This window comes from Thunnus albacares, chromosome 12, assembly GCF_914725855.1.
Source record: "Thunnus albacares chromosome 12, fThuAlb1.1, whole genome shotgun sequence".
NCBI lineage: Eukaryota > Metazoa > Chordata > Actinopteri > Scombriformes > Scombridae > Thunnus > Thunnus albacares.
This window is the reverse complement of record NC_058117.1, coordinates 27,636,231-27,654,508: the sequence shown is the minus strand read 5'-3', so window position 1 is coordinate 27,654,508 and position 18,278 is coordinate 27,636,231. Positions and strand designations below refer to the sequence as shown.

At 37.1% G+C, this 18,278-nt stretch overlaps 1 protein-coding gene across 9 annotated transcripts in view; it reads left to right on the top strand.

Annotated features, from left to right (window-relative positions):
- The first annotated feature begins 1,359 nt into the window (after nucleotides 1-1,359).
- LOC122993274 (receptor-type tyrosine-protein phosphatase N2-like) overlaps nucleotides 1,360-18,278 on the top strand; it is a 249,860-nt gene continuing 232,941 nt past the window's right edge. The window contains exon 1 of one of the 9 annotated variants that reach the window (XR_006406371.1): nucleotides 1,360-1,772. Coding sequence is in view for 3 of the 9 variants with exons in the window: in XM_044367283.1 (XP_044223218.1) it covers nucleotides 1,679-1,772 (94 nt within the window). In the remaining 6 variants the exon portion in view is untranslated. Of the gene's footprint in view, nucleotides 1,773-11,730; nucleotides 11,755-14,645; nucleotides 14,811-15,210; nucleotides 15,407-15,754; nucleotides 15,875-18,278 lie in introns of those variants that run through there. The other 8 variants (XM_044367283.1, XM_044367282.1, XM_044367290.1 and 5 more) reach the window with 8 other exon arrangements.

The window sequence follows — 18,278 nt, the reverse complement described above, 5'->3', positions numbered from 1 at the left end:
ACAAAGTTCTGATTCACAAATCTGTTTTCAGTTTTTGGACTTTTTCTCTAATCTTTGATTTTTGGTGAAATATTGGATCATTTGAACATTTATTGAAATGAAACAACGTGAGGAGTTTAGAGGGAAAAATATTTTAAAAGCTTGTTATATTATTCATTGTGTCAAATCTTCATCTGAAAAGTAACTAAAGCTGTCAAATAAATGTAGTGGAGTAGAAAGTACAATATTTAAGTAGAGTACAAATACCTCAAAACTGTACTTGAATACGATACTTGAGTAAATGTACTTACTTACTTTCCACTACTGGTAATCCTTTATTTTACAGGTCAGTAATATCTGAATAATTTTGAGGAGCTTGGAAAGGACGGTTTAAAAAGTTATAACTTGACCAAGAGAGTCTGTCAGTCAGAATACACCAGGTCAGCTGAACATGCAACAAACTAAAAATAGTTTACAGACAAGCATACAATTGAAGATAAATAAAGCATTACCTGACTTTTACTTTATCATATAGTGTATGATTATAAAAAGGTTAATTCCATAATTTACTTATCAAACCAGTTATTAAATGTTCCCTTGTTAAAGGCAAAAACAAAAAGAGAAAACAAGCAGAGTAAAAATTTAGATTACATCACAGAAATAAAAATTAGACAAAAGAACTTGTAGTATTATTACAGTATTTCAACAACACTGACAGCTTAGCTAGTTAATCAGAGCAACTTTACAATCAGTCTTAAAGGATCTTCTCTGGATTTAACAGAAACAAACAAATCTCAGTGTGTCACCAAACTACAGACAACCGACACACCTGTCCTGACAGCCTGACCTGAACCTGAACACACCACAGCACTGGAGGTCAAACTGTCTGATGGGGGACACTTCAGAGACCGAAACCACAAAATCAGGCAGTGACTGTGTGTGTGTGTGTGTGTGTGTGTGTGTGTGTGTGTGTGTGTGTGTGTGTGTGTGTGTGACAATTCCACAGTCCTCCTTCTGTGCAGAAATGTTTTTAAAAGTTTATCTGAAGCAAATATGAAGCTTCAGTCGTCTAAATGAGTCAAATCAAGTAGATATCTTTCAACATTACAGTCTTTTTAGTGCCAAAGTTCCTCTTTTTGTTACTATACTTCCACCGCAGCTCAACAGGGAAACACAAAGACTTAAAACAGAAACAGAAAACTTCAACTTCAGATCAACTTTTAAATGCATTTTTGCACTAAATGACTGTGTGGACACACTGTGGATTTTGGCCTCCATCACTTACATTGAAAGCACATTTGAAGAGGATCTTTTAATATCCAGTATAAACAGGAGGAATGATTACAACTGACTGTTGTTTTTAAAGACAAAAAAACTGTGTGCTTGTCCTTTAATCAGTTAGCTTTGCAACATACTGTATGTTTCAGACTTTCATTTTGAAAATACACTCCGGAAACAGCGTGTCTAGCTGCGCGTGCCTTGACGTTGAGAGAGCTCGAGCCTCTTCCAGCAGCAGCAGCAGCAGCAGCAGCAGAAACGCCCTGCATCCTCTCCTCTCTCTCCTCCGACATCCATCCAACCCGCTCCTGCGCTCCTGCAGCCGCGGAGGAGCCACTCTGACCGGGAAGCAACACGAGCCAAAGCCCGCTGAAAGAAATGGCCTTTTAACACCTGAGAGACAACAACCAGGAGGAGAGACATGGATCCTTTGGCTTCTTCCTTCCTCCACCTCCTCCTCCTCTTCTTCTTCGCTTCCCAAAGCTGCTTCCTCGCGTCTGCTGACAGGAGATTCGGTGAGTAAATTATGATGATTATTTCCTTGATGATAACCGGAGCTGCTTGCTCTCAGAGCCATCTTGCAGACTATAGAGGAGACTATTTGTGTGTCAGGAGCAGGCGGACTGATTCACCTGAGCCGAGGACAAACAAACACAGTGACCCTGTAATATGTTTGAGCAGAATAAACCCACCAGTCCTCATTGAAGCGGATCAAAGCAGCGTAAACGCACCATGACGCACCGCGGAGACACTACAGCTCCAATTAGCCATTATTGTACTAAGCAGGCCCGTATGTGTCAGTCAGGACTGTTTATAAGAATTATTATATTTAAAAAAACATTTTCAAATGGAAATAAATATATACAGTGAAGAAAAAACGTATGAAGATATTTTTAAAAATAATTTGAATTACTTTAAATGACTAAAACACGCACTGTTTACATACAGACAGAACAAAAATATACAAAATTCAATACTAATTAACAAATTACATAAATGAAATTGTAACAGAGTAATAATAAAATAAAGCATAAATCAACATCTCTTTAAATAAAGCAATTTAGGATATTTAAAATAAGTCATAAATACATTAAATTAAAATATCTTCAATATAATTACATATAAATACTACTAATAATAACTTTCATACAAAAAATGCAGCTCAAAGTGCTTTACACCAAGTGACTCACATAAAAATGAACATAAAAACATAAATAAACACAAATGTACATAAGATAGAGAAAAAACCCTCTTGGTAATATTAGTAAACACAAGATAAAACACAAGATAAAGTGAAAAATACAATATATAGAATGTGTACTTCAGTGGTGGTAATTTGAGACTTAACAGGCGAAAACTAATACTAAAGTAAGTAAAGTAAAGTAATTAAAGTAAAGTATCTCACCACGTGTACACAATCTGTAACTCGGCGCCTCCGTCTCTGAAGCCATAAGCATAACAAACCTCCCTTTTCTTTTTTCATCTTACCAACAAAATATACCAACAAAAATAGAGATTATACAGGAACAGGATGTCTAGTATATCTATAATATTTATGTAATTTAAAAAGAAGTGCAGTGGAAATAAATAGATTAAATTTAAAATAAAATAATAATAAATAATTTAAATGATCTAAGAGTAAACACAACGAAAGAGAATAGAACTGACATACTAAAAGAATACTAAATAACATTTAACAATAACAAATATTAAATACAGTTGGCAGCTCTGAGTCAGTGAACACTCTCTTGTAAACAAGACACGGCGACAACCGTCAGCGATAACATCAGTGCGAAGCAATGAAAAATGAGCTCATACATGCTCTCTCCAGTTTCCAGCTCCGCGCTCCTGACAGATAGAGGCAGATATTGATCTGAAAATATGGAAGTGTGTTTGTCTCTGTGTGTGTGTGTGTGTGTGTGTGTGTTGACTAGAAACATTAATTTCTCTCATGCAGAGCGTCTATAAATAGCTGATATCCAATATTCCCCAACTGATTTGAGATTCGGAGTCTGCACGATGACTGATGCAGAGATTGTGTTGTGGAAGATGGTGAGAAGAGGAAGGAGGGAAGGAAGGAGCAGGAAGACGCTGGTGTTGAGAGAGAGGGGTGTGTGTGTATATATGTGTGTGTGTGTGTGTGTGTGTGCTGGGTTTCCAGACCCTCCTCCTCCTCCTCCTCCTCCTCCTCCTCCTATCTCCTTCAGATTACATAACCAGCATACAGAGAGTATGGCAGCCACGACGGACTCAGCAGCAAAACAACACAGAGCACCGAGCTGCATCTTTCAGTCTCCATTTAGACACTTATAAATAGAAACAACAGCGTTCTTTTAGGAAAACAATCACATAAATATCATCTATAATAGGCTTGTGTGCTTATTAGCATGTGCACATATACTTATATATATATCATGTCTGTGCTTTAGTGACCAAATGTTGTTAATTTACTGCTCTTTAACTCTCCTACTGCATAACTACACACCTATAATATCACCATGGTATTGAAAAATGTGCTACAACTTACTCAGACAATCATAATATTGCTTTTATCTTCATTAAAATATTACAAATCAGCTCAAAACATTACGTCAGGGTCACATCTACATATGTTTTTGGGATCTTGTACTTTGTATAATAGGGGTTTAGTCTATACTGCTTAATCAATAACATGATAAGTATCTGAGTGTCTGTTGCCAAGAAGTGGATATTTTTGTAAATGCAGAGACAGCGTCGCTCCGCCCATTCAAGACTGGACGGATGCACTGTTGAAAATATCCTCATAAATGTTTTACAGTGTTCCTTAAGGGACTGGTATGCTAGAATTTTTTTAATCAAAAGTGACTTTATAGTGACTTTGTGCACGTAACGTCCTTACAATATTTAAGCAGTTCCTATAATGATCCTTCAGGGAGCCGTTATGGCACTTTGTAATGAGAATATACAGACCTGGTTGTACTTTCTCGACATTTTTCATCTCCTGTTACTGCTGTGCACCTGCAATATTCTTGTCGTAGATTTATAAGATATTTATAAGATCTATACTAGAGACTTTTCTGAGAGGAAAAAGATCAAAATAACAAACAGAATAAGAAGCTATAATTAGCATATTTGATGATAAATATTGTCAAAATGACTTCTGTTCTGCCTGAGAAGAGTATTAATGCTTGTAGTTGTCACTATATCTCTACTCAGATGTAGTCCTCCGTCCTGTTTGTTGAATATTTCAGGTGATATCTTTTAATGGCTCAAATGTGGCTCTCAAAATGCAAATATGCTGGGATTTATATTAATGTTAGACATTAAGAAACAGCAGCACTGGAAAGGAAAGAAATAGATTGCTGTCAACTCTGCTGGGAGCCAGTCGGTGAATTTCTGAGTTATAGTTTTTAAATCAAAACCGAAACGTAACAATAACAACAGTTTTTCTGTGGTAAATGTGAAAATGTCCAGTTTGTGTCCAGTTCACGCTGGTTGCACAAACTCATTTCATGGCTATGAAATATATATATATATATATATATATATATATATATATATACTCTTCACAGTATTTGTGCTTGTTTTCAAAGAGGCGAAGCTCAACTCCTACATCAAATATTGAATCAAGCTCTAGCAGATGACTTTGTTACAGTAGAATATTGACTTTTCTCAGTGTCTTTGTTATGATATGATATGATCTATTTATGGATTACAGACACAAAACATTATCCAAGGGATGATAACATGTTAAAGTGAAAACACTTATTTTCCAACAGGGTCCCAAGAAACACTAGACATTCACCATAAAACTAAACAACTACATCCTGAAATCCAAAATCACATGACCCACAATTTAAATAAAAAATAATACATCAAAATACTGAGGTATAATAAAGATAATTTGATGGCTAAATTAAACATGTTATTGAAGATTTCATTATAAATCTGTGACCACATTCACTGTTTTATAATGTATTTTAGTCCTATAAGACATAACAAAGCACTTAGCTTAGCTTAAGATACTTAAGTTCACTTGTGTACAGGAAGTGATGCGTTTCCTTTGTTTATAATAAACAGATATTATAAGAACAACGTCATTAACATTCTGTACATTTTTCAGATTTCTCTGTGATCTGTGAACACTAAGCAGCACGTTTGTTTAACAGATAAACATCTTTAAAAGTGCAATTAACTACAAGTGAAAATTCTGATTCTGAGTTTGTCTTAATTAAATAATGATTAAAATCATGTTGTTTGAAACCAAAAGTGACAAACAGTTAGATAATTTCACATTTTCCTCATGAACCTTTGCTGAATTTAGTGTCATTATTTTCTTCTCAGCTTACAAGTCGGTTTGAGGACACTAAATTAGTTAAGTGGAACATTTTTGCAGATCCGTACTTCAGATGTGCCTTTAATATTGTATCTTACATCGTCCGTCATCAACATTAGTTTCTCTTTTATGCTGGATATTTGCGCTGGATGATGAAGTGGGAGCCTCAGTTTGCAGGAACGCTGCCCAGATGAAGCTCTGTGACCCGGTTTTAGGTTTTGGGTTTCAGTTTTTCAGTTTTTTCTGTTTTCTGCTGTATTTTAGCAGCGAATCACAGGCTCAGTAGAACAGGTGATACAAACTGCAAAAATAAGAGGTCATCTTCTCTGGAGTCTGAACATTCAAATGTATTTTATATCATAAGTACATGTGTTGTTCAAAGGTTAATGTCCGTTAAGGTGATTTTGTCCATTTTTGGGACAGTTTGAACTATACTGAAAATAGGAATCCAATAAGAAATTGCTGTTGTTTATAGAGCAAATTCAGATGTTAATTCACTCACTTAAATTCAGTACACATGTGAGGTTCTGGTATGAGAGTATTTCCGTTTTGAGTTGACTTTACTTCTCTTTCTTATTTTTTATTCCGCTACAGTTGTCTGACAGCTGGAGTTCCTGGCTACCTTTTAGGTTAGATTTCATATTCAGAATGAAATCATAAAATATTAAATACTACTTGGGATTTTCAGTATGTAATTTCAAAATCTTTAAATTTTGATATCAAAAGGGCTGCTAATAATGTTTTTCCTCTAAAATCAGGTCTATGAGGTGTTTCACATGTGATAAATTGACATTATATAAACAAGTGATTTTCAAATATCTTACGTGATGTGAAGCAGCATTTTATGTGTGATAACTTCAAATGGGGAATTGTCATAATTCTAATGAAACTTTTATTATTTCACTATGTTCAGTCTTTGAGTTTTTGAAACATTATTGATGTATTGATATGTACCAGGGTACTGACGTACATTTTACTGCTAATACTTCTCTTAAAGATGACATATCATGCATATTTCCAGGTCTATATTTATATTCTGGGGCTCTACTGGAATGTCTTTGCATTATTTACAGTTAAGAAAAACTAATTATTTATCTTATAATGGTCTTTGCAGCCCCTCAGTTCAGCCTCTGTGTGAAACAGGCCGTTTTAGCTCCTGTCTCTTTAAGGCCCGCCTCTTGATGAGCCCACTTTGTTCTGATTGGCCAGCTCATGGAAGCTGCTCCTCAGCAGACTTCCCCCGGCTCTGGAGGCTACGTCAAGAAACTATAGTAGTAGGATTTCACTACTTATTCTCGTAATTTACTTGAAATGTCAACTTCTCAAATACATCCATACATATTCAAGCCAAAATCTGATCCAAAATATGAGAGCGGACGAAAAGAACACATGGAAAAACCTTTGCAACAACCTTAACAACTGAGGCCACGTAATGGATGGCCGTTCATAGGCATGTGCAACGAGCCAACGATGGCATGGTAGAAAAAACTGTCACAAACAAAGCGTTCGGATCAGGTTGAGGCCCTGGCTTTTGACTTGCAGGGAGCATTTCTACATACGTTAACCTAAAGTTTGCGAGCACTGACCATGTTTAGCATAGATATCTAACATCATAACAGTATATAAATAACAGAAAATCACAAAAAGCATGATATGTACCCTTTAATGTATTGAGTATTTTTACATTAAGTGTATATTTCACAGCCTTCTTCTTTAAAATTAAAATTAATTTAGCTATAACATCTCTATAGAGTGAGTTTGCACTCAACAGGCATCACATATTATGCATAAATGAATAAAGTGACTTTCAGTTGCTCTTTAGTGATCCATTTGCTCTCTCTCTCTGGGCTTGTCAGCTGCTGTTTGTCCATACAGTGATTTGTTGTGTTTTATTATTGTAATTGTTTCAGTGTGTTTTCCTTGTAAAGCCTCTGTGTCTCTCATGTGAGCCAGAATTTCTCTCCTGGGATTTGAACCACAGACTGTATTCAGCTTCAGGACTCCTAATCATTAACCTGGACCTGGAGAAGGTCACCGCTGGTTTGCCTGGTGTGACCGTAGCCATGGCAACACTCATTAACATTTTATTCATGCTGATTGGTTGGATGGGTCAGGAAAGGGCTGAGAGCTGCTGAGGTGGTTAACTGTAACTGTGCTGTAATGCGTATTGACATAGGACATGGACAGGGGCAGGTGTATGGAAGCTGTTATATCACAACAGCGGAGAAATCTGATTGGTCAGAAACACATTCCAGTTGTAGAGCCCATAATGTTATTTTCCTTATTTAAATCATATACATTTACTGATCTTTGATGCCTTTTTTGATACCAGCTATCAAAAAGTATAATCATATATGTAATCAAATATCTGATCAGATTGGTAATCTTGTAGATTTAGTTAGAGCTGCAAAGATAAGTAGATTAAGGATTAGTTAATCGACAGAAAATTAATTGGCTAATTTGTGATTTAAATCAAAATTTTGCAAATTGATTGTTCACTCGTTCGAACAGTGATTGTCCAATCATAGCTTAGCAACTGTAGGCACAGTATTACTGTCAATCTTTGGATTTCTCCACGTGTTGATTCACTGCAAACAGTCTGGCTAATTAGCTTACTACATACAGTAGTAACACAGCGCTACTTCCAAAGCCAATGAGCATATTATTAACTAGGTTACATTAGCTTGTGGGGTTTCAGGTCACATAAATAAAAATGCCCTATTCACAGCTAGCACATCCACCGCATAGTATTTCCCCACCGTGTGGAAGGTGTTCCTTAATGCTATCAGAGTTTTTGCTAACGTTAGCGGCTCTGTCCTGCTCTTCACTGGATTTTGGGGAAGTTAACGTTAGCTTTACATTTGCCTAATCGCTAAAAATGTTTAGCAATTGTTTTGCGATTGATTTGTGTTGCACTTTTGCTGAAGTTAAATCATTTTGTTCTAGGCTTGGGGACGCATTTACGTACTGTGTTTTGTAGCTTACAGTTTCATTTATAAATGTACTTATAAGAAGTTAAGTTTAATGAGGCATGTGTGTGCTAGGGCAGCCATGTAACTTGTAACGCTAAAGTGAACTGTTTAGACCATTGACTGTATATAAAGATGGACGACATGACAGCTCACCGAAAATGAAGCCAAAATATTTTGATCACTCCCTGGTGGCTGGCTGCAGTATAGATCATAAGTCTCGCCCCCTCCATGTTAATGGATGGAACATGAGCCAAACAAAAAAATCAAAGTACAATAAAATACATTTTTCCCAAAGATGTTTCTGTCATTTTAGGTAGTTCTTATCAGGCTGATGTTTGTTCAAGTGTTCCTTTTTCTGATAAGTATGTTTTTAATTAGTTATCTTTTTATATCTATATCTACTGTGCAGACTCTGGCTCTAAATGACGTCACATAAGCAAGACAGCAGCTCCTGAAAACGAGATACTTTGGCTTAACTTTTGCATAGCGGTCCATATTTATATACAGTCTAGGGTTTAGACCGTGTTAGCTAGCGCCTTTCCATCCTTGCGTGGATTCTTCTGTGATGATGGAAATCACACAAAAAAGTGCTGTGAGAGGATCCCATTTATTGGTGTTGGCTTTATTGGTCATTTGACTGGATTGACTTGTTATTAATCCATAAATTGATCAATCTACATCTGCAAGTGTTCAAAGAGTTCAGAAACTGAAAGTGTAATGAAAAGCTGAATGCTGCCCTGATTCTGCTACAGGCTGTTGTTTCTGGCTGTGTTGATTGATATCTCCTCCTGTTCTGGTTTCCTCTCACTGCACAGGTGAAACCACATCTGTTCTGAGCATTTATCTCTACTGATATGCGTCTGTTTGGCCCTGCAGGGTTTCAGTGCTTCCTGCTGAATCACCTGGTGCTGTTTGGATTCACTCAGGAGCTTCTAGTCGAGTCTTGAACATAAAACAGCTTGTTTGAGTCATGCATGGCTAGCAGTATGTAAACATATTTTACATGTGACTGCTTGTATGTAACGGGTAAACATTTGCTGGTTACAAGCAAATCACCTTAGTTTTAAACCGATAACCATCTTTTCATGTATCCTTCCATGGTGGTGCCATCTTTGGTTGTTGTAGTTGTGATGCAAGTGCCAATAATTTATAATATACAGTATATTTAAATTGTAATTATTGTACTTGAGTCGAAGTTCTGTGCAGGATAGTTGCTCAGTTGGTGTTGCAAGTCTGTTGCCCAGTTTCCAGCTGCTGCAGTGGAGACATGCCCGTACCGACCCGTGTTCCCAGATCTCATCAAATATTTAGGTGTGCATAATGTTATCATAACTGATAGAGTTGAGAAAACCAGGGCTGCAACTAAAGATAATCTTCATTATCGATTAATCTGTAGATTATTTTCTCTATTAATCAATTAGTTGTTTGGTCTGAAATGTCAGAAAATGGTGAGAAATGTCCAGAGCCTAATGTGACATCCTTAAATGTCTTGTTCTGTCCCGACCAAGAGTATCATTAGAAACCAGAAACCAGAATATTCACATTTTAGAAGCTATAATCAGAGAATTTGGACATTTTTTCTTAAAAAACTACTCAAAGTGATTAATTGAAAATTACTGCAATTACTGTAATTTTCTGTCAATCAATTAATTGACTCATCATTGGAACTCAATAAAAGAACAATACAAACAATAAGGTGTCCTTCTGAGCTCAAAATATTATATATATATATATATAGGAACTGAGCTTAATTAAATGATATGTTTTTAGCAAAATCCTCACTCCTCTTAACTGGGCCAGTAGGGGTAATAAACAGTAATAAGTACAGTAATAAACAACCACAGCTAAAGGCATTTCCGGCAATCAGCCGGGCTAAAAACACCTCTGTTGCAGGCCACATTTTGACCTTTGTCGCAGCTCAAAAACTGAACTCCATAGAAAAGTTTGGTCTCATCTTGAACCGGAGCGTCTGCAGATTAATTCCATTCCTGATATGCTATGATTCACTGAAGTTAGGCACGATGTGAGATGAATAAATCCCTGTTTTCGTTAGCTTTGCCACCATCTTGACTGTAAGGGAGCCAGGAGGGACAACTGAGTGAGATTCAACTCTTCTTTGTTTAGGAGAAGTGTTTAAATTGAGAAGTTCGGACTTATCGTCCTGTTTATTGTTACTTTATTACGTTTAGGCTATACAGTTAGGTCGGTTACAATACCATCAAACTATTCTATGCATTTCAAAGAAAACTGAGACTATACATATCCCCTGACACATCTGGCAGAGATATGCACTCTTCTTAATCAGTGTGTTCTTCTAAATCATGCTGTGGTCACATTGTTAGGGGACAAATATAATGTTCAGATGATTCATGATCTCAGGTGATTAACTGCAGCTCTGGAAGAGTGCAACTTTGGCTGTTTGTTGGAAAAATGAAATAATCCACAGTCTGCACAGAACACAGTGTACAATGAAGGAAGCCAGTATCTACAGTAAAGGAGAGCTCTGAAAACACAAAGCTCTGCTGCCTCATTCGACCAGATGGATGGATCAATGCTGCCGCTTTCAACAACCAGTGGAAGAGAAGAAGAGAGGAGGATGAGAGGAAAGCCATAAAAGGATAAGAGAGGAGGTGATGGAGGCGGTGGTTTTGTCGCTACAGGAGACAGAGGAGGGGGAAGACAAAGAGAGATTACTGCCAATTGAAGCAGGGCTGTTCACACACACACCTACTAATTGAGAAATGGATTTCCCCAGCTCTACTGCGACAGAATAAAAATGATCAAATGCTGCCTTTGCTTCCAGATCATCCTCTTTGTATTCTTCTTAATTTTCAGGTGGCATGTTGTCATGATTTATCATTTCTCTCAGAGCTGAGTCCCAAAAAAAAAATGGATCTTAAAATAAACAAAGGAAACAGTGAAGGCACAACACACTATAGAAAACATGCACATGACTCCTACACAGATAGATAGACGACACAAAGACAACTAATTAAGAACTCCCTTTCTGATCAGCCATGGGAAAAGCCTGAAGCCTGTAGACAAACTAAAAATAAAACTTCAAAGAGCTTTTAAAAGGCTCAGTCCTTTTCCTTTAGTCTGCGACCCCGACTCGTTATCAACTGTCTCGAGATGTAAACATGTACACAGAGATAACATTGTGAAGTGGAAAGCGGAGAAGGTTAGAGGAGAACGCTGAAGAAAAATACAGTAAGTCAGTCATTGTAATGGAGACAGAAGTCTTCTCTTCTGTATTATCTTATAATGAGACTGAGAGAGGCAGAGGCCAAGGATGGAGACATCACGACTACTTTTACATGTTATATGAGTATACAAACAAATTGATTGATTAACAAGGGGCGTTAAAAACAATATTTAGTAGTTATTAGTTCATTTGAAGGGGACAATGTCCATTGATTAACAGAAAAAAGAACTATAAATTTGTCAAAGTAAGCAATTTAGACTAATTTTCATGTGTTGTCTCTGGTTGGATGTTACGACGGCACCTTAAAAGAGTTTGGAGCGTTGTCTCATTTTTCTCCTTTCCAAAAACAATACACTAGAGCAAAAGTTAAGAAATAAATTAAACAGTGTGTTTACCTGCTCAAATGTAAGCCGCTAACATTAGCATGCCAGGCTAAGTAGCTGGCCTACAGTAGTAACCCGTTACTTCCAAAGTGATTGACTTCCAAGCCATCAGCCAACCACGTTATTTTGTGGAGTTACAGGTTTCGCTATAAAAAGCTTCGTTCAGAACACATACACTATGTGGGAGCTAGTCCTGGATGCTACTATATCAGAGTTTAAGCTAACGTTAGTGGCCGTCCTGTTCTTTGTTCTTTGTGAGTCTGTGGCTCTTGTGTTGTGTAGCAGGATGCAATCAGGCTCAGTGTGACCGTCTGCTCTGCCTTTGATAGTATGACGCATTATCACTTTATGCAAGATTTGATTTGCTGTATCAGAATAAGGTCTCCAGCTACGTAAGCGGGTAATGAAAAGGTATTTCATCAAATCAATGCCAAACTAGTAGGCGCCATCATGAAATCAAATAATTTAAAATATAAATTTCTCCTTTTGGTTTCTATTGTGATTTGGTGCTATATAAATAAAATAAAATTGAATTGAATTTAATATACAGTATATGCTGTCACAGACAAAAAAAAGAAGAAAAAATGAATCTTGAATAAAAAAAGAAAGACTGTTTTGCTTACTGCAGGCATATTTACTTATGATGTTTATAAAAGCATGTGAACGAAGGACATGCATTTGTTGAAGCTGTGCAATGTCTAAACACAGATGTAAAACTGTATTTTTCATTTTTAAGGATTACAGAATATGGGTTTAATTTTCAGTTCTTACTTAATATTCACATGGAACATGAAAATACCCAAAACTTTATATGGTCAGTTAAATCATTGCTCTTATCTTTCAAGGTGACCGCTCTCAGTTTAATCATTGGCTTGCTCCCTCGGGAGCAGCAGGTGTCTGATGCAAACAGACAGATGGCATCGTGGGAAATGTAGTGCCTTTTTTGTCAGCGAGCACAGCTTGTAATGGCCCTGCCAGGAGGCATTAAAGGCCACAGCCTGGACGCTGCTCTTTGCTCACAGGGTGAAGCTGATTGAAATTCCGCTCCTCCCGCATCGCCGGTTTGGCGTCGCTCCACAGTGCAATACTGCAACCTATTTCACACTCTGCTGGCATGGAGTGATGAAACCAGGGAGCAAAACTCAGGGTGGCAGCAAAAGTCCAAAAGTAGCACGCAGAGCCATCCTCCATATCCTCCTCCCCTGACTGGCGGGAGAATGCGCTCATCTAGAGGTGAAATGGGAAAAATATCTTAAGAACTCGCAACTCATCTCTTTGTTATTCTTTAACCATGCTTCATAACTCTTGTACTCCACTTTAGTGCCTACGACTTCCTCTGAATGTTGTTTATATTTATCTAATACATTTAAAATAATAAAATCATCACCATTCATGATAAAAAGCAGCCAGAGTATGGGATATTTGGAATGACACCTGGTTGAATCCTCTCTCTATTTTGACAAACTGTACGAGGTTTGGAACTATAAAGTCTCACATCTCTACATGTTTTATGTTACACATGTTACACTATTTTAAGATCCCGCAATCACTGTGGCAACAGTTTTTTGTAACAGCAATGCACAGAACTGAACAGTAAAATTTAAAAAACAAAGCATTAAAGGTAAGAAAACCCCCCCCCCCAAAACTTACATTTTTGTACCACTGTAAATTAGATTTGTAGTACCAGTTACACTGATTCTACACTAAACATTTTGATAGTATACTTCAAAAAATAACCATTTCACTTATATGTATGTATTTCTCAGATTTGTGCACAAAAAGGGGGAGCTTGATAAGGGCTTAAAATTACATGTTACAGTGCACTTTTATAGAAAACGATAGAGCTTGGATAAAACAATAACACAATACAGATGTGGACATTAAAATAAATTGTAGGAAAGTAAAAGTAATAATAATAAAAATAACAGCCATGAAATATGCAAAATAAAATCTATGAATGATTAAATAACTGGCTTTATTACATTATACCACGCTAACAAAGTAATTGCTGCATTAAAATAAAACTAAATCTAATTGACTTCACCCCCTGCGTCGAGTCTTAGAGAGCAGTATAATGTTATAGGATGAAATTATTAGTTTTTCTGTGTCATAAACTATTAGATAGTTATTGTCAGGAAATGTTTTTGCCAAAATGTGTACATAGCATTTTGTTTCTAAATATTCTAATTTCCTTGTTGCACAGTTGTAAGGTGCTGTGTATTGCTTTTCTTGTTCTATATCTTTACTCTTGTTATTTTTGTTCTGGGGAAACTGGCCCAAAGCTGCATGAACGCCCCAAAGCTGCTGTAATGAAACCCCAACTCTTTGTAAACAGCATTTCTGTGTTACATGTTATTGCTTTTAACAAGGCTGCGTCTGCTGGAAACCACAGTGATTACTGCTTCTTTCTCCCACGGTGATGTAAACAAATACTACCCCAGGTGATTCTTCCTTTAATTACACCAAAACAGAAGCATAATGAATATCCAGCAAACATGACAGCAGCTTATGGCAAATGACTTCACTCTGATATGTCCCGGTTGGAGACAAATTGCATCCTGAAAAAAGAAACAACAAAAAAAAAAACTGTTTGCTGTGACAAAAGATGTAGCTCAGAAAGCTTGAAAACGAGTACAGATCTCAAAGAAAGTGTTGGTATCGGTTGGAGGCATGAGTCTGTATGTGTTTTGGCGATTTATAAGCAAAATAATAGCAAACAATATAATTTCTGTAAAGGAAGTGGTGCAGTGCAGCAAAAATGAGATTCTGATTCCACCAATGATTACAGGAGTATGTTTTAGGCATCCAAACAGGGTTATGTTAGAACATATAACATTTTGGTTCAATTTTATAATACTGTACTATAATACAAGGGCTAACAGCTTCAAACCTGCAAGACAATAGCTATGCTGCTTCTTATAAACATGTCTGCTATCACCAGAAGTCAAGAAGTTAAGTCAAATATGTTGACCATATACCATATATTACCCCTTTTACTCTTCCGTCTAAACAGGTCAGATATTAGCAAGCTAATGTTAGTTTTGTCAGTTGGTTCATTCAGTTAGCTCACATTACATCTGGCAGTTAGTTAGTTCACATTTAGTAACAACTAATCTCTACATGAGAACTAGTTTGTGTGGTGCAAGTGGTTTTAATTTAGTAATGTGTGAATCTGCACTTGGTAAAAACGTACTTTATAACTAGGCTAAGTTTGAACTTGCAAATCGCTGGTGCAACTGGCTCTTGGTAATGATACAGTCCAACTTTTTTTTAGGTACATGCATCTTTAGTCTCAGTGATTTAGCATGATATCATGTTACTGTACATATGTAAGTCAGTACATATGTTGCATATTTAAGACTCTTATATGGTTATTGTTACCGCTAAAAACATTAAAAAGTCAGTTGGAGCAAAAGTTTTCAACCAACTCTCTGAGTTAGCATTAGTTAGCTAGCTAGCTAGCTGGATTTTATCTGCTAGCCACATGGTTAAAGTTTGGAAAAGATTGTGATTTTGGTTGAAAAAGTCATGCATCCTGTCTCATGTTTCTTGTAAGATATTCTGCCACCAGCAGTTGGTTTCAGTTTAACAGTCTGTTGCTAGTAGTAACTGCTTCTGGCACAGTTCTATAGCAGTTAACTGACTGTTACATCCGCCATTTTGTCAGATCTGTGACCAAGCAAATATTGCCAGGTATCTTTAGCCTGCTCCTCAAATGGCCTTGTTGGAGCATTTTATGTAGGTAATTGTTTTTATAACAGCTGAATAGTGATTGTTGGTTTGTTTTTTTTATTAATTTAGTTTTTCTGCGATCAGTTCAATGCTAACCAAGCTAACCATTATGTTAGCTGGTTAGCTGTCTGAGGCTAATGTGTTGCTAATACAATATTCTGTGTACCTGTTTATTTACTGTTTGTTAGTCCTATATGTATTATACTCTTTTTACTTTGTCTCTTTTGGATGCTATGTGTAACCTATATTTACCAGATTAATTCCTGTGTTGAAAGCAGTGTTTCACTGACATCTCTGATTGAAAGTTTGAAGTCTGTTTCACCTCTGACCACAGCCAGCATCAAGATTTTTAGGGAGTGTCAAGTTTAATGATGATCTTTCACATCTTATTTGTCTCTTCCTGGCATGAGGACCAGTGTAAATAACTGTTTAGTCTATACTTGAAATGTCTCAACAACAAATGGATTGACTGCAATTGGTACATAGGCTATATCCATGGTGCTTTCTTTTGAAATAATTTGGCAATGCAATGAGTTTTATATGTTCATAGAATTGTAAAGAGGAAAAAAGTCTGAAAAGTAAACTTGTTTCAACTTCTCTGTAGGACGACAGGTGGCCAATTGCATTTAAGGAGTTACCTGTGAGCCTGTGTGACTTTTGTTTACATTCCCTGGTGCAGCTGTCTGTACCAAAAAAAAAAGCAAACAAATTCCATCTGTGAGTCAGACCAAAGGAAAAAAAAAGAAGGAAAGCAGTTTTGTAGATGTGATTACATCCTAAGGGCTGCAGCAGCATGTTTTGTAACAGAAAAGTCATCGGCTGGAGGAATCTGTCCAGCAGAAGTGGATGAATAATGAGCTCTGTTCTGCTGTAGTCTTAACTGCTGACGCTGAGGTGCTCTTGAATTGCTCCAAAACTGTTTCAGTTGAGCTGCTCGGTGCCCAAAAGCAGTTTTTTGTGGTTGGCTCCCAAGTGTGAATGTGTGCAGCTGTGTGATTATATTGTTGAACGCGGAGCGTGCATGCTTAGCAAACCCTTCACTTAGATAAAGATGAAAAAATATGTAACCACAAAAACGAAAACAGAAGGTCACAGAGTGTGTATGTGGAGGATGGGGAGAGGTAATTGCTGCCACTCTTCGATCCCTGTAAGGCAGAGAGGCACTCGGTGACAAGCAAGTGTTGCCATGGTTACAGCATCCCATTGTTTTAGTAGTTTCAGCCGGTGCTCTGGCAGCCTGTCTGTTGCAGTCCCCAGAGTATTTCTCTAATGTGTGTGTGTGTGTGTTTACACCCACCTGAGTACATATATTATAAATACATGCCATGCAATTGATTGTTATCATCATTAGTGCATGTTTAAATAGATAGATATTTTAAAATGATATTTTATTTAATGCCAGTAGTAGTAGTGGCAGTTGAGGTAGCATCAATAGTAGTAGTATTAGCAGTAGTGGTAATTGTAGTAATAGCAGAAGAAGTAGTAGTGGCGGATTAATAGATGAAGATGTGGTAGTAGTAGTAGTAGCAGTAGTACCTGTAGTAACTTAGTAGATGCAGCAGCAGCAATAGTAGTAGTAGCTACAGTAAGTAGATGTAGTAGTGGTAGATTAGTACATGTAGTTGTAGCAGTATTAGAAGTAGTAGTGTGGCAGATACAGCTGTAGTAGTAGCAGTATTAGAGGTAGTAGTTAATAGAGTAGTGGAGTAGTGGTAGATGGAGCTTGGTATATAGTATTTAGCCTAGTGGTAGTTGTTGTACTGTACTAGAAGTAATAGTACAGTACTTTTAGCAGCAGCAGCAACAACGACATAGTCGTAGGACTGGTGGTAACACTTGTGATAGCACTTTATTAACAGTAGGCTGTCAGATGTTATGTTATCATCATTAGTACATTCTTATGTCATCAAAAATGAAAATAATCATTAGTTGCAGCTCTAAATAGAAGTAGTGGAAGTAGAAGTAGCAGTATTACTAGTAGTAGTATTAGCAGTAGTGGTAACTGTAGTAGTTGTAGATGTGGTAGTAGTACTGTACCAGTAGTGATAGTAGCAGCAGTAGGAGTGGTGGTAACAGTTGTGATCGCTACAGAAGTATTAGCTGGAGGCTAGTAGATATAATAGTAGAAATAGTACAGTGGGTATAGATGTAGTAATAGCAGAAGTAGTATGAGATCAAGACCAATGTTTACGCTCAGTTAAACCCGGGTTAACCTCAGCGACCTCCAGTAACAACATCTATATCTACAATCGGACATTATTGGTTTGTCTTGCTGGAGGGCTTTAATTGTGTAGCAGCTGCAGGAAGCACACACTGCTGGCACCTGCTTTCCAGCAACTGTTGTCTGCTTTTCTCATTGTACAGCAGCACAATGCGCCTGTGATTCATTGTGAACAGTTCATAGGGGGCTTACC